This window comes from Salvelinus alpinus, chromosome 10 (assembly GCF_045679555.1).
Source record: "Salvelinus alpinus chromosome 10, SLU_Salpinus.1, whole genome shotgun sequence".
Taxonomy (NCBI): Eukaryota; Metazoa; Chordata; class Actinopteri; order Salmoniformes; family Salmonidae; genus Salvelinus; species Salvelinus alpinus.
Window position 1 is genome coordinate 76355303 of NC_092095.1, and position 16698 is coordinate 76372000.

At 39.7% G+C, this 16698-nt stretch overlaps 1 protein-coding gene across 1 annotated transcript in view; it reads right to left on the bottom strand.

Annotated features, from left to right (window-relative positions):
- Positions 1-9914, bottom strand: part of LOC139532996 (protein diaphanous homolog 3-like) — a 255078-nt gene extending 245164 nt beyond the window's left edge. The window contains exon 1 of the mRNA XM_071331142.1: positions 9791-9914. Coding sequence (XP_071187243.1) covers positions 9791-9914 — 124 coding nt within the window. The remainder of the gene's footprint in view (positions 1-9790) is intronic.
- Positions 9915-16698: the final 6784 nt, after the last annotated feature.

Here is a 16698-nt window from a genome sequence, read left to right on the forward strand (position 1 = left end):
GGAGGAAAGAAGAGTGAGTGGAAGGAAGGAAAGAGAGAGAGAGGAAGGAAGTAAAGAGAGAGAGAGAGAGCGATAGAGACAACACTAACTGCCTATTCTCTTTGTGCAGATCCCGAGAGTACGTACAAATACCCACCAGAAAGAAAGAAACCACAGAAAGTTAGAGATGGAAGTCAAAAGCGAGTTGAAAAGAAATCGAGAGAGAGACAGAGAGACAGAGAGAGAGAGAGAGACATAGAGACAGAGAGAGAGAGAGAGAGAGAGAGAGAGAGAGAGAGATAGAGAGAGACATAGAGAGAGAGAGAGAGAGAGAGAGAGAGAGACAGAGACAGAGAGAGACATAGAGAGAGAGAGAGAGAGAGACAGAGAGAGAGACAGAGAGAGACAGAGAGAGACAGAGAGAGAGAGAGAGAGAGAGAGAGAGAGAGAGAGAGAGACATAGAGAGAGAGAGACAGAGAGAGAGAGAGAGAGAGAGAGAGAGAGAGAGAGAGAGAGAGAGAGAGAGAGAGAGAGAGAGAGAGAGAGAGAGAGAAAAGGAGAGAAAGAGAGAGAGAGAGTGAGAAAAGGAGAGAAAGAGAGGAGAAGCATTTATACGCTGCCCTCTGACCTCTCTGTTTGAGTGACTGACAGACGGATGAGTGAGTGTTCTTCCATCTCTCCGTCTCTGCCTCCTACGCCTCTCAATACTCCACATTATAATGACCGGCATGAACACTGGCCACGTCCCAAAACGCCACCCTCACTCCCTATATAGTCAACTACTTTTGGACCCAGCGCCTGAATAAGGAGTAGCCACTATCTAGGTAGCCATTTGGGACTCATGCCTGTAACAAGCACCACTTCTACAGTTCCTACACATCCTGAGTCGAAGCCAGCGGTGGTGAGAAACACAGGAACCAGCAAAGATCAATGAAGAACTGGTAGAAAATACACAGATATCTGGTATGATGTTTATATCAACTAATACACTGTGTGTCTACGGAGGAACTGGAGAACATACACAGAGATCTGGTATGATGTTTATATCAACTAATACACTGTGTGTCTACGGAGGAACTGGAGAACATACACAGAGATCTGGTATGATGTTTATATCAACTAATACACTGTGTGTCTACGGAGGAACTGGAGAAAATACACAGAGATCTGGTATGATGTTTATATCAACTAATACACTGTGTGTCTACGGAGGAACTGGAGAACATACACAGAGATCTGGTATGATGTTTATATCAACTAATACACTGTGTGTCTACGGAGGAACTGGAGAAAATACACAGAGATCTGGTATGATGTTTATATCAGCTAATACACTGTGTGTCTACGGAGGAACTGGAGAAAATACACAGAGATCTGGTATGATGTTTATATCAGCTAATACACTGTGTGTCTACGGAGGAACTGGAGAAAATACACAGAGATCTGGTATGATGTTTATATCAGCTAATACACTGTGTGTCTACGGAGGAACTGGAGAAAATACACAGAGATCTGGTATGATGTTTATATCAACTAATACACTGTGTGTCTACGGAGGAACTGGAGAAAATACACAGAGATCTGGTATGATGTTTATATCAACTAATACACTGTGTGTCTACGGAGGAACTAGAGAAAATACACAGAGAGATCTGGTATGTTTATATCAGCTAATACACTGTGTGTCTACAGAGGAACTGGAGAAAATACACAGAGATCTGGTATGATGTTTATATCAACTAATACACTGTGTGTCTACGGAGGAACTGGAGAACATACACAGAGATCTGGTATGATGTTTATATCAGCTAATACACTGTGTGTCTACGGAGGAACTGGAGAACATACACAGAGATCTGGTATGATGTTTATATCAGCTAATACACTGTGTGTCTACGGAGGAACTGGAGAACATACACAGAGATCTGGTATGATGTTTATATCAACTAATACACTGTGTGTGTACGGAGGAACTGGAGAACATACACAGAGATGTGGTATGATGTTTATATCAGCTAATACACTGTGTGTGTACGGAGGAACTGGAGAAAATACACAGAGATCTGGTATGATGTTTATATCAGCTAATACACTGTGTGTGTACGGAGGAACTGGAGAACATACACAGAGATGTGGTATGATGTTTATATCAGCTAATACACTGTGTGTCTACGGAGGAACTGGAGAACATACACAGAGATGTGGTATGATGTTTATATCAGCTAATACACTGTGTGTCTACGGAGGAACTGGAGAAAATACACAGAGATCTGGTATGATGTTTATATCAACTAATACACTGTGTGTCTACGGAGGAACTGGAGAACATACACAGAGATCTGGTATGATGTTTATATCAGCTAATACACTGTGTGTCTACGGAGGAACTGGAGAACATACACAGAGATGTGGTATGATGTTTATATCAACTAATACACTGTGTGTCTACGGAGGAACTGGAGAACATACACAGAGATCTGGTATGATGTTTATATCAGCTAATACACTGTGTGTCTACGGAGGAACTGGAGAACATACACAGAGATCTGGTATGATGTTTATATCAGCTAATACACTGTGTGTCTACGGAGGAACTGGAGAACATACACAGAGATCTGGTATGATGTTTATATCAGCTAATACACTGTGTGTCTACGGAGGAACTGGAGAAAATACACAGAGATCTGGTATGATGTTTATATCAACTAATACACTGTGTGTCTACGGAGGAACTGGAGAAAATACACAGAGATCTGGTATGATGTTTATATCAACTAATACACTGTGTGTCTACGGAGGAACTGGAGAAAATACACAGAGATCTGGTATGAGGTTTATATCAACTAATACACTGTGTGTCTACGGAGGAACTGGAGAACATACACAGAGATCTGGTATGATGTTTATATCAGCTAATACACTGTGTGTCTACGGAGGAACTGGAGAACATACACAGAGATCTGGTATGATGTTTATATCAGCTAATACACTGTGTGTCTACGGAGGAACTGGAGAACATACACAGAGATCTGGTATGATGTTTATATCAACTAATACACTGTGTGTCTACGGAGGAACTGGAGAACATACACAGAGATCTGGTATGATGTTTATATCAACTAATACACTGTGTGTCTACGGAGGAACTGGAGAACATACACAGAGACCTGGTATGATGTTTATATCAACTAATACACTGTGTGTCTACGGAGGAACTGGAGAACATACACAGAGATCTGGTATGATGTTTATATCAGCTAATACACTGTGTGTCTACGGAGGAACTGGAGAACATACACAGAGATCTGGTATGATGTTTATATCAACTAATACACTGTGTGTCTACGGAGGAACTGGAGAAAATACACAGAGATCTGGTATGATGTTTATATCAACTAATACACTGTGTGTCTACGGAGGAACTGGAGAAAATACACAGAGATCTGGTATGATGTTTATATCAGCTAATACACTGTGTGTCTACGGAGGAACTGGAGAACATACACAGAGATCTGGTATGATGTTTATATCAACTAATACACTGTGTGTCTACGGAGGAACTGGAGAAAATACACAGAGATCTGGTATGATGTTTATATCAGCTAATACACTGTGTGTCTACGGAGGAACTGGAGAAAATACACAGAGATCTGGTATGATGTTTATATCAACTAATACACTGTGTGTCTACGGAGGAACTGGAGAACATACACAGAGATCTGGTATGATGTTTATATCAGCTAATACACTGTGTGTCTACGGAGGAACTGGAGAAAATACACAGAGATCTGGTATGATGTTTATATCAGCTAATACACTGTGTGTCTACGGAGGAACTGGAGAAAATACACAGAGATCTGGTATGAGGTTTATATCAACTAATACACTGTGTGTCTACGGAGGAACTGGAGAAAATACACAGAGATCTGGTATGATGTTTATATCAACTAATACACTGTGTGTCTACGGAGGAACTGGAGAAAATACACAGAGATCTGGTATGATGTTTATATCAACTAATACACTGTGTGTCTACGGAGGAACTGGAGAAAATACACAGAGATCTGGTATGATGTTTATATCAACTAATACACTGTGTGTCTACGGAGGAACTGGAGAAAATACACAGAGATCTGGTATGAGGTTTATATCAGCTAATACACTGTGTGTCTACGGAGGAACTGGAGAACATACACAGAGATCTGGTATGATGTTTATATCAACTAATACACTGTGTGTCTACGGAGGAACTGGAGAACATACACAGAGATCTGGTATGATGTTTATATCAACTAATACACTGTGTGTCTACGGAGGAACTGGAGAACATACACAGAGATCTGGTATGATGTTTATATCAACTAATACACTGTGTGTCTACGGAGGAACTGGAGAACATACACAGAGATCTGGTATGATGTTTATATCAGCTAATACACTGTGTGTCTACGGAGGAACTGGAGAACATACACAGAGATCTGGTATGATGTTTATATCAACTAATACACTGTGTGTCTACGGAGGAACTGGAGAAAATACACAGAGATCTGGTATGATGTTTATATCAACTAATACACTGTGTGTCTACGGAGGAACTGGAGAAAATACACAGAGATCTGGTATGATGTTTATATCAGCTAATACACTGTGTGTCTACGGAGGAACTGGAGAACATACACAGAGATCTGGTATGATGTTTATATCAACTAATACACTGTGTGTCTACGGAGGAACTGGAGAAAATACACAGAGATCTGGTATGATGTTTATATCAGCTAATACACTGTGTGTCTACGGAGGAACTGGAGAAAATACACAGAGATCTGGTATGATGTTTATATCAACTAATACACTGTGTGTCTACGGAGGAACTGGAGAACATACACAGAGATCTGGTATGATGTTTATATCAGCTAATACACTGTGTGTCTACGGAGGAACTGGAGAAAATACACAGAGATCTGGTATGATGTTTATATCAGCTAATACACTGTGTGTCTACGGAGGAACTGGAGAAAATACACAGAGATCTGGTATGAGGTTTATATCAACTAATACACTGTGTGTCTACGGAGGAACTGGAGAAAATACACAGAGATCTGGTATGAGGTTTATATCAACTAATACACTGTGTGTCTACGGAGGAACTGGAGAAAATACACAGAGATCTGGTATGATGTTTATATCAGCTAATACACTGTGTGTCTACGGAGGAACTGGAGAACATACACAGAGATCTGGTATGATGTTTATATCAGCTAATACACTGTGTGTCTACGGAGGAACTGGAGAAAATACACAGAGATCTGGTATGAGGTTTATATCAGCTAATACACTGTGTGTCTACAGAGGAACTGGAGAAAATACACAGAGATCTGGTATGATGTTTATATCAGCTAATACACTGTGTGTCTACGGAGGAACTGGAGAACATACACAGAGATCTGGTATGATGTTTATATCAGCTAATACACTGTGTGTCTACGGAGGAACTGGAGAACATACACAGAGATCTGGTATGATGTTTATATCAGCTAATACACTGTGTGTCTACGGAGGAACTGGAGAACATACACAGAGATCTGGTATGATGTTTATATCAACTAATACACTGTGTGTCTACGGAGGAACTGGAGAAAATACACAGAGATCTGGTATGATGTTTATATCAGCTAATACACTGTGTGTCTACGGAGGAACTGGAGAAAATACACAGAGATCTGGTATGATGTTTATATCAGCTAATACACTGTGTGTCTACGGAGGAACTGGAGAACATACACAGAGATGTGGTATGAGGTTTATATCAGCTAATACACTGTGTGTCTACGGAGGAACTGGAGAACATACACAGAGATCTGGTATGAGGTTTATATCAGCTAATACACTGTGTGTCTACGGAGGAACTGGAGAAAATACACAGAGATCTGGTATGAGGTTTATATCAGCTAATACACTGTGTGTCTACGGAGGAACTGGAGAACATACACAGAGATCTGGTATGAGGTTTATATCAGCTAATACACTGTGTGTCTACGGAGGAACTGGAGAAAATACACAGAGATCTGGTATGATGTTTATATCAACTAATACACTGTGTGTCTACGGAGGAACTGGAGAACATACACAGAGATCTGGTATGATGTTTATATCAACTAATACACTGTGTGTGTACGGAGGAACTGGAGAAAATACACAGAGATCTGGTATGATGTTTATATCAACTAATACACTGTGTGTCTACGGAGGAACTGGAGAACATACACAGAGATCTGGTATGAGGTTTATATCAGCTAATACACTGTGTGTCTACGGAGGAACTGGAGAACATACACAGAGATCTGGTATGATGTTTATATCAACTAATACACTGTGTGTCTACGGAGGAACTGGAGAAAATACACAGAGATCTGGTATGATGTTTATATCAACTAATACACTGTGTGTCTACGGAGGAACTGGAGAACATACACAGAGATCTGGTATGATGTTTATATCAACTAATACACTGTGTGTCTACGGAGGAACTGGAGAACATACACAGAGATCTGGTATGATGTTTATATCAACTAATACACTGTGTGTCTACGGAGGAACTGGAGAAAATACACAGAGATCTGGTATGATGTTTATATCAGCTAATACACTGTGTGTCTACGGAGGAACTGGAGAAAATACACAGAGATCTGGTATGATGTTTATATCAGCTAATACACTGTGTGTCTACGGAGGAACTGGAGAAAATACACAGAGATCTGGTATGATGTTTATATCAGCTAATACACTGTGTGTCTACGGAGGAACTGGAGAAAATACACAGAGATCTGGTATGATGTTTATATCAACTAATACACTGTGTGTCTACGGAGGAACTGGAGAAAATACACAGAGATCTGGTATGATGTTTATATCAGCTAATACACTGTGTGTCTACGGAGGAACTGGAGAAAATACACAGAGAGATCTGGTATGATGTTTATATCAACTAATACACTGTGTGTCTACGGAGGAACTGGAGAAAATACACAGAGAGATCTGGTATGATGTTTATATCAACTAATACACTGTGTGTCTACGGAGGAACTGGAGAAAATACACAGAGATCTGGTATGATGTTTATATCAACTAATACACTGTGTGTCTACGGAGGAACTGGAGAAAATACACAGAGATCTGGTATGATGTTTATATCAGCTAATACACTGTGTGTCTACGGAGGAACTGGAGAACATACACAGAGATCTGGTATGAGGTTTATATCAACTAATACACTGTGTGTCTACGGAGGAACTGGAGAACATACACAGAGATCTGGTATGATGTTTATATCAGCTAATACACTGTGTGTCTACGGAGGAACTGGAGAAAATACACAGAGATCTGGTATGATGTTTATATCAACTAATACACTGTGTGTCTACGGAGGAACTGGAGAAAATACACAGAGATCTGGTATGATGTTTATATCAACTAATACACTGTGTGTCTACGGAGGAACTGGAGAACATACACAGAGATCTGGTATGATGTTTATATCAACTAATACACTGTGTGTCTACGGAGGAACTGGAGAAAATACACAGATATCTGGTATGATGTTTATATCAACTAATACACTGTGTGTCTACGGAGGAACTGGAGAAAATACACAGAGATCTGGTATGAGGTTTATATCAGCTAATACACTGTGTGTCTACGGAGGAACTGGAGAAAATACACAGAGATCTGGTATGAGGTTTATATCAGCTAATACACTGTGTGTCTACGGAGGAACTGGAGAAAATACACAGAGATCTGGTATGATGTTTATATCAGCTAATACACTGTGTGTCTACGGAGGAACTGGAGAAAATACACAGAGATCTGGTATGATGTTTATATCAGCTAATACACTGTGTGTCTACGGAGGAACTGGAGAAAATACACAGAGATCTGGTATGATGTTTATATCAACTAATACACTGTGTGTCTACGGAGGAACTGGAGAAAATACACAGAGATCTGGTATGATGTTTATATCAGCTAATACACTGTGTGTCTACGGAGGAACTGGAGAAAATACACAGAGATCTGGTATGATGTTTATATCAGCTAATACACTGTGTGTCTACAGAGGAACTGGAGAAAATACACAGAGATCTGGTATGATGTTTATATCAACTAATACACTGTGTGTCTACGGAGGAACTGGAGAAAATACACAGAGATCTGGTATGATGTTTATATCAGCTAATACACTGTGTGTCTACAGAGGAACTGGAGAAAATACACAGAGATCTGGTATGAGGTTTATATCAACTAATACACTGTGTGTCTACGGAGGAACTGGAGAAAATACACAGATATCTGGTATGATGTTTATATCAACTAATACACTGTGTGTCTACGGAGGAACTGGAGAAAATACACAGAGATCTGGTATGAGGTTTATATCAGCTAATACACTGTGTGTCTACGGAGGAACTGGAGAAAATACACAGAGATCTGGTATGAGGTTTATATCAGCTAATACACTGTGTGTCTACGGAGGAACTGGAGAAAATACACAGAGATCTGGTATGATGTTTATATCAGCTAATACACTGTGTGTCTACGGAGGAACTGGAGAAAATACACAGAGATCTGGTATGATGTTTATATCAGCTAATACACTGTGTGTCTACGGAGGAACTGGAGAAAATACACAGAGATCTGGTATGATGTTTATATCAACTAATACACTGTGTGTCTACGGAGGAACTGGAGAAAATACACAGAGATCTGGTATGATGTTTATATCAGCTAATACACTGTGTGTCTACGGAGGAACTGGAGAAAATACACAGAGATCTGGTATGATGTTTATATCAGCTAATACACTGTGTGTCTACAGAGGAACTGGAGAAAATACACAGAGATCTGGTATGATGTTTATATCAGCTAATACACTGTGTGTCTACGGAGGAACTGGAGAAAATACACAGAGATCTGGTATGATGTTTATATCAGCTAATACACTGTGTGTCTACAGAGGAACTGGAGAAAATACACAGAGATCTGGTATGAGGTTTATATCAACTAATACACTGTGTGTCTACGGAGGAACTGGAGAAAATACACAGAGAGATCTGGTATGAGGTTTATATCAACTAATACACTGTGTGTCTACGGAGGAACTGGAGAAAATACACAGAGATCTGGTATGATGTTTATATCAGCTAATACACTGTGTGTCTACGGAGGAACTGGAGAACATACACAGAGATCTGGTATGATGTTTATATCAGCTAATACACTGTGTGTCTACGGAGGAACTGGAGAAAATACACAGAGATCTGGTATGATGTTTATATCAGCTAATACACTGTGTGTCTACGGAGGAACTGGAGAACATACACAGAGATCTGGTATGATGTTTATATCAGCTAATACACTGTGTGTCTACGGAGGAACTGGAGAAAATACACAGAGATCTGGTATGATGTTTATATCAGCTAATACACTGTGTGTCTACGGAGGAACTGGAGAAAATACACAGAGATCTGGTATGATGTTTATATCAACTAATACACACAAACAATTAGTGACGTTCTGCTTTGCAAGACAATGTGGTTTTGTCTTTGTTCACCTTTCCACTTCCACTGTGCAGCAAAACGCAGCAAAATAAAACTATTCCACTCATTGCTTTACAGCAAATGTTTTAAACACGTCTGGATTGAAAAGCAAAATTGACACAGGTTCTGAGGTATGTTTGAAACAGGTGTGTGTTGTGTGTGTGTGTGTGTGTGTGTGTGTGTGTGTGTGTGTGTGTGTGTGTGTCTCAGTACTCACAGAGGTTCTGAGCGATCTTTGGGTCCAGCACCTTGAGTTGTTTGATTCTCTTCTTGATGGACCTCTTTGCTTCCAGACCCTGTTCATCCTGGACGGCTGGAAGAGACACACACACTGTTACCATCTATGTTACACACACACTATTCACATATATGTTACACACACACACACACACACACACACACACACACACACACACACACACACACACACTGTTCACATATATGTTACACACACACACTATTCACATCTATGTTACACACACACGCTGGGGGACAACACATCCAACACTAGAAATGAAGTATGGATGTAAACCAGTGTGTGTGTGTGTGTGTGTGTGTGTGTGTGTGTGTGTGTGTGTGTGTGTGTGTGTGTGTGTGTATGTGAGTGTGTATGTGTGCGCGTGTGTGTGTTTGTGTGTGTGATGCTGGTGACAGTTTCCGTCAGATAGCGATGACAGACACGCATAAACAATGAAAACATTAATGTCACTGACGATGGCAGAACTAGCAGATTCTACTGGGTTTAGACAGACAAGTGGCAGCATCACACCCAGCTCCGCAGTGTGTGTGTGGTGTGTGTGTGTGTGTGTGTGTGTGTGTGTGTGTGTGTGTGTGTGTACGGGCGGTGGTCACGCTCGGTCCTAACAGGATCTCACGCCAGCGGAGGGCTGTGGAGGAGAGGATTATGGGAAAGCTGTGAAGCAGAGGGGTCAGAGTTGGCCCTGTCACAAACACACACAGGGGTGGGTTCACATAGCGGAGAACATTCTGTGTAACGTCCCTGCTGGCATTACGGGGACGATATTAATATGATGATAGCTGCTGTTAAAGACCTATATATCCCCTACACAGAGGACAGGAGAGACCGATGGACCGAGAGAGGACCAGAGATGGGGGAGAGGGGAGAGGAGAGAGAGAGATGGGTAGAGAGGATGGGGAGAGAGCGAGAGATGGGGGGAGAGAGCGAGAGAAACAGCAGAAACTGAAGAGATAGATGGGAAGACGCAGAGAGCAGAGCAGGGAGAAAACAGATGGTTTGATGTAAGAGAGAGCAGAGAAGATACAGAGACGATACAGAGAGCAGAGAAGATACAGAGAGCAGAGAAGATACAGAGAGCAGAGAAGATACAGAGAGCAGAGAAGATACAGAAATGATACAGAGACGATACAGAGAGCAGAGAAGATACAGAGAGCAGAGAAGATACAGAGAGCAGAGAAGATGCAGAGAAGATACAGAGACGATACAGAGAGCAGAGAAGATACAGAGAGCAGAGAGGATACAGAGAGCAGAGAAGATACAGAGAGCAGAGAAGATACAGAGAGCAGAGAAGATACAGAGAGCAGAGAAGATACAGAGAAGATACAGAGAGCAGAGAAGATACAGAGACCAGAGAAGATACAGAGACCAGAGAAGATACAGAGAAGATACAGAGAAGATACAGAGAAGATACAGAGAGATACAGAGAAGATACAGAGAAGATACAGAGAGCAGAGAAGATACAGAGAGCAGAGAAGATACAGAGAGCAGAGAAGATACAGAGACGATACAGAGAGCAGAGAAGATGCAGAGAGCAGGGAAGATACAGAGAGCAGAGAAGATACAGAGAGCAGAGAAGATACAGAGAGCAGAGAAGATACAGAGAGCAGAGAAGATACAGAGAGCAGAGAAGATACAGAGAGCAGAGAAGATACAGAGAGCAGAGAAGATACAGAGAGCAGAGAGGATACAGAGAGCAGAGAGGATACAGAGAGCAGAGAAGATACAGAGAGCAGAGAGGATACAGAGAGCAGAGAAGATACAGAGAGCAGAGAAGATGCAGAGAGCAGAGAAGATGCAGAGACCAGAGAAGATACAGAGAGCAAACAGCAGTGCACCTCCTCAACCTCACTACAGTAACAGAGGGTTAGAGGAGCGGAGAAAGAGATCAGATAGAGACCAGGGGAGTACGGGGGAGAGAGACAACATGGGGTTTCATGGCTGCTTTAATTATTTAAGACACCAGATTAAGAGAACAAAATGTGCTTCCCAAGAGGAAGCTGGGTAATTGTCTTGTGTTCTAATTACGGCGCTGGCAGAGCCGGGTGGTGCAGGAGGCAGTAGTGTGTGTGTGTGTGTGTGTGTGTGTGTGTGTGTGTGTGTGTGTGTGTGTGTGTGTGTGTGTGTGTGTGTGTGTGTGTGTGTGTGTGTGTGTGTGTGTGTGTGTGGTGGAAGTGGGAAAGAGCGGAGGTTAATCTAGAGGAAAAAGGAAGAGCCTCCGTTTGGGATTTCTCCTTTCCTTTCCCTAAAACACTGGGCTTAATTAAAACGTAAAGAGGTCTGTGTTTGGCCCTGGGAGACCTCTGCAGGAGCAATCCCATTGGCTCCCACCAACACACAACAGAAGAAAATAGTCCATTGTTACAGTAGCAACGGTAGATCTAGTTACTAAGTCTGTTAGCTAAGTCTGTTAGCTATGGTATATCTAGTTACTAAGTCTGTTAGCTTTGGTAGATCTAGTTACTAAGTATGTTAGCTATGGTAGATCTAGTTACTAAGTATGTTAGCTAAGTCTGTTAGCTATGGTAGATATAGTTACTAAGTCTGTTAGCTATGGTAGATCTAGTTACTAAGTCTGTTAGCTAAGTCTGTTAGCTATGGTAGATCTAGTTACTAAGTCTGTTAGCTATGGTAGATCTAGTTACTAAGTATGTTAGCTAAGTCTGTTAGCTATGGTAGATCTAGTTACTAAGTCTGTTAGCTATGGTAGATCTAGTTACTAAGTATGTTAGCTATGGTAGATATTGTTCTTAAGTCTGTTAGCTATGGTAGATCTAGTTACTAAGTATGTTAGCTAAGTATGTTAGCTATGGTAGATCTAGTTACTAAGTCTGTTAGCTATGGTAGATCTAGTTACTAAGTCTGTTAGCTAAGTCTGTTAGCTATGGTAGATATAGTTACTAAGTCTGTTAGCTATGGTAGATCTAGTTACTAAGTATGTTAGCTAAGTCTGTTAGCTATGGTAGATCTAGTTACTAAGTATGTTAGCTAATGGTAGATTTAGTTACTAAGTATGTTAGCTAAGTCTGTTAGCTATGGTAGATCTAGTTACTAAGTCTGTTAGCTATGGTAGATCTAGTTACTAAGTATGTTAGCTAAGTCTGTTAGCTATGGTAGATATAGTTACTAAGTCTGCTAGCTATGGTAGATCTAGTTACTAAGTATGTTAGCTAAGTATGTTAGCTATGGTAGATATAGTTACTAAGTCTGTTAGCTATGGTAGATCTAGTTACTAAGTATGTTAGCTAAGTATGTTAGCTATGGTAGATCTAGTTACTAAGTATGTTAGCTAAGTATGTTAGCTATGGTAGATCTAGTTACTAAGTCTGTTAGCTATGGTAGATCTAGTTACTAAGTATGTTAGCTAAGTCTGTTAGCTATGGTAGATCTAGTTACTAAGTCTGTTAGCTATGGCAGATCTAGTTACTAAGTATGTTAGCTATGGTAGATCTAGTTACTAAGTATGTTAGCTATGGTAGATATTGTTCTTAAGTATGTTAGCTATGGTAGATCTAGTTACTAAGTATGTTAGCTAAGTATGTTAGCTATGGTAGATCTAGTTACTAAGTCTGTTAGCTATGGTAGATCTAGTTACTAAGTATGTTAGCTATGGTAGATCTAGTTACTAAGTATGTTAGCTACGGTAGATATTGTTCTTAAGTCTGTTAGCTATGGTAGATCTAGTTACTAAGTATGTTAGCTACAGTATATCTAGTTACTAAGTATGTTAGCTATGGTAGATATTGTTCTTAAGTCTGTTAGCTATGGTAGATCTAGTTACTAAGTATGTTAGCTAAGTATGTTAGCTATGCTAGATATAGTTACTAAGTATGTTAGCTACAGTATATCTAGTTACTAAGTATGTTAGATCTAGTTACTAAGTATGTTAGCTATGGTATATCTAGTTACTAAGTATGTTAGATCTAGTTACTAAGTATGTTAGCTATGGTATATCTAGTTACTAAATATGTTAGCTACGGTAGATCTAGTTATAGTTACGAAGTATGTTATCTATGGTAGATCTAGTTATAGTTACGAAGTATGTTAGCTATGGTAGATCTAGTTATAGTTACTAAGTATGTTAGCTATGGTAGATCTAGTTACTAAGTCTGTTAGCTATGGTATATCTAGTTACTAAGTATGTTAGCTATGGTAGATCTAGTTACTAAGTATGTTAGCTACGGTAGATATTGTTCTTAAGTCTGTTAGCTATGGTAGATCTAGTTACTAAGTATGTTAGCTAAGTATGTTAGCTATGCTAGATCTAGTTACTAAGTATGTTAGCTACAGTATATCTAGTTACTAAGTATGTTAGCTATGGTAGATATTGTTCTTAAGTCTGTTAGCTACAGTAGATCTAGTTACTAAGTATGTTAGCTATGCTAGATATAGTTACTAAGTATGTTAGCTACAGTATATCTAGTTACTAAGTATGTTAGATCTAGTTACTAAGTATGTTAGCTATGGTATATCTAGTTACTAAGTATGTTAGCAATGGTAGATCTAGTTACTAAGTATGTTAGCTATGGTATATCTAGTTACTAAATATGTTAGCTACGGTAGATCTAGTTATAGTTACTAAGTATGTTAGCTATGGTAGATCTAGTTATAGTTACTAAGTATGTTAGCTATGGTAGATCTAGTTATAGTTACTAAGTATGTTAGCTATGGTAGATATAGTTACTAAGTCTGTTAGCTATGGTAGATCTAGTTACTAAGTATGTTAGCTATGGTAGATCTAGTTACTAAGTATGTTAGCTAAGTATGTTAGCTACAGTATATCTAGTTACTAAGTATGTTAGCTATGGTATATATTGTTCTTAAGTCTGTTAGCTACAGTAGATCTAGTTACTAAGTATGTTAGCTATGCTAGATATAGTTACTAAGTATGTTAGCTACAGTATATCTAGTTACTAAGTATGTTAGATCTAGTTACTAAGTATGTTAGCTATGGTATATCTAGTTACTAAGTACGTTAGCTAAGTCTGTTAGCTATGGTAGATCTAGTTACTAAGTCTGTTAGCTATGGTAGATCTAGTTACTAAGTATGTTAGCTATGGTAGATCTAGTTACTAAGTATGTTAGCTAAGTATGTTAGCTATGGTAGATCTAGTTACTAAGTATGTTAGCTATGGTAGATCTAGTTACTAAGTATGTTAGCTAAGTCTGTTAGCTATGGTAGATATAGTTACTAAGTATGTTAGCTATGGTAGATCTAGTTACTAAGTATGTTAGCTATGCTAGATCTAGTTACTAAGTATGTTAGCTATGGTAGATCTAGTTACTAAATATGTTAGCTACGGTAGATCTAGTTATAGTTACTAAGTATGTTAGCTATGGTAGATCTAGTTACTAAGTATGTTAGCTATGGTATATCTAGTTACTAAATATGTTAGCTACGGTAGATCTAGTTATAGTTACTAAGTATGTTAGCTATGGTAGATCTAGTTATAGTTACTAAGTATGTTAGCTATGGTAGATCTAGTTACTAAGTCTGTTAGCTATGGTAGATCTAGTTAATAAGTATGTTAGCTACGGTAGATCTAGTTACTAAGTCTGTTAGCTATGGTAGATCTAGTTACTAAGTCTGTTAGCTATGGTATATCTAGTTACTAAGTGTGTTAGCTAAGTCTGTTAGCTATGGTAGATCTAGTTACTAAGTTAGTAACTAGATCTACCATAGCTAACAGACTTAGTAACTAGATCTACCATAGCTAACAGACTTAGTAACTAGATCTACCCTAGCTAACATACTTAGTAACTAGATCTAGCATTGCTAACAGACTTAGTAACTAGATCTACCATAGCTAACAGACTTAGTAACTAGATCTACCATAGCTAACAGACTTAGTAACTAGATCTACCATAGCTAACATACTTAGTAACTAGATCTAGCATAGCTAACAGACTTAGTAACTAGATCTACCATAGCTAACAGACTTAGTAACTAGATCTAGCATTGCTAACAGACTTAGTAACTAGATCTAGCATAGCTAACAGACTTAGTAACTAGATCTAGCATAGCTAACAGACTTAGTAACTAGATCTACCATAGCTAACAGACTTAGTAACTAGATCTACCATAGCTAACAGACTTAGTAACTAGATCTACCATAGCTAACTAAGTCTATCGGCTTGTTTTGAGTGAGGAAGAGGAGGAGGAGGGGAGGAGGTGCAGGAGTGTTAGGGAGCGAAGCCTTGAAGATTTAACAGAACTTCAGATGTTTTGTTTACCTTTATTTAACTCGGCAAGTCAGTTAAGAACAAATTCTTATTTACAATGACGGCTTAACGGGGAACAGTGGGGTAACGGCCTTGTTCAGGGACAGAACGACATATGTTTACCTTGTCAGCTCGGGGATTCGATCCAGCAACCTTTCGGTTACTGGCCTAACGCTCTAACCACTAGGCTACGCTGCCGCCCCAAATCTTCAATTGTAGTCTAAACACAGTAAAGGGAATGGTCAAACACAGTCAAGGGATTGGTCGAACATCACCAAGAGCCATTTCAAACACCACAGGGATGTTACAGTGGGAGAGGTAGAGGGATACAGAGGTACGGGTACATGGCTCAGTTAAGGACCACTGGTCACAGAGGGGTGTAGAGGGACCAACACAGGGGTGACGACCCCCCCCTCCCTAAAAACACCCATGATGACTTACGTGGCACTTCGGTGGGCTCACTCTCTTCACAGTCTTCAGTGAGCAGTGAGAGAGGAGAAAAAGAGGAAGATGAGAAAACAGGAAGCAGAGGAAAAACAGGAAGCGGAGAAAAGGAGAGCACAGAAAGAGAATTAAGAGAGAGAGAGGTTGTGTGAAAGAAGAGAGAGAGAGAGAGGTTGTGTGAAAGGAGAGAGAGAGAGAGAGGT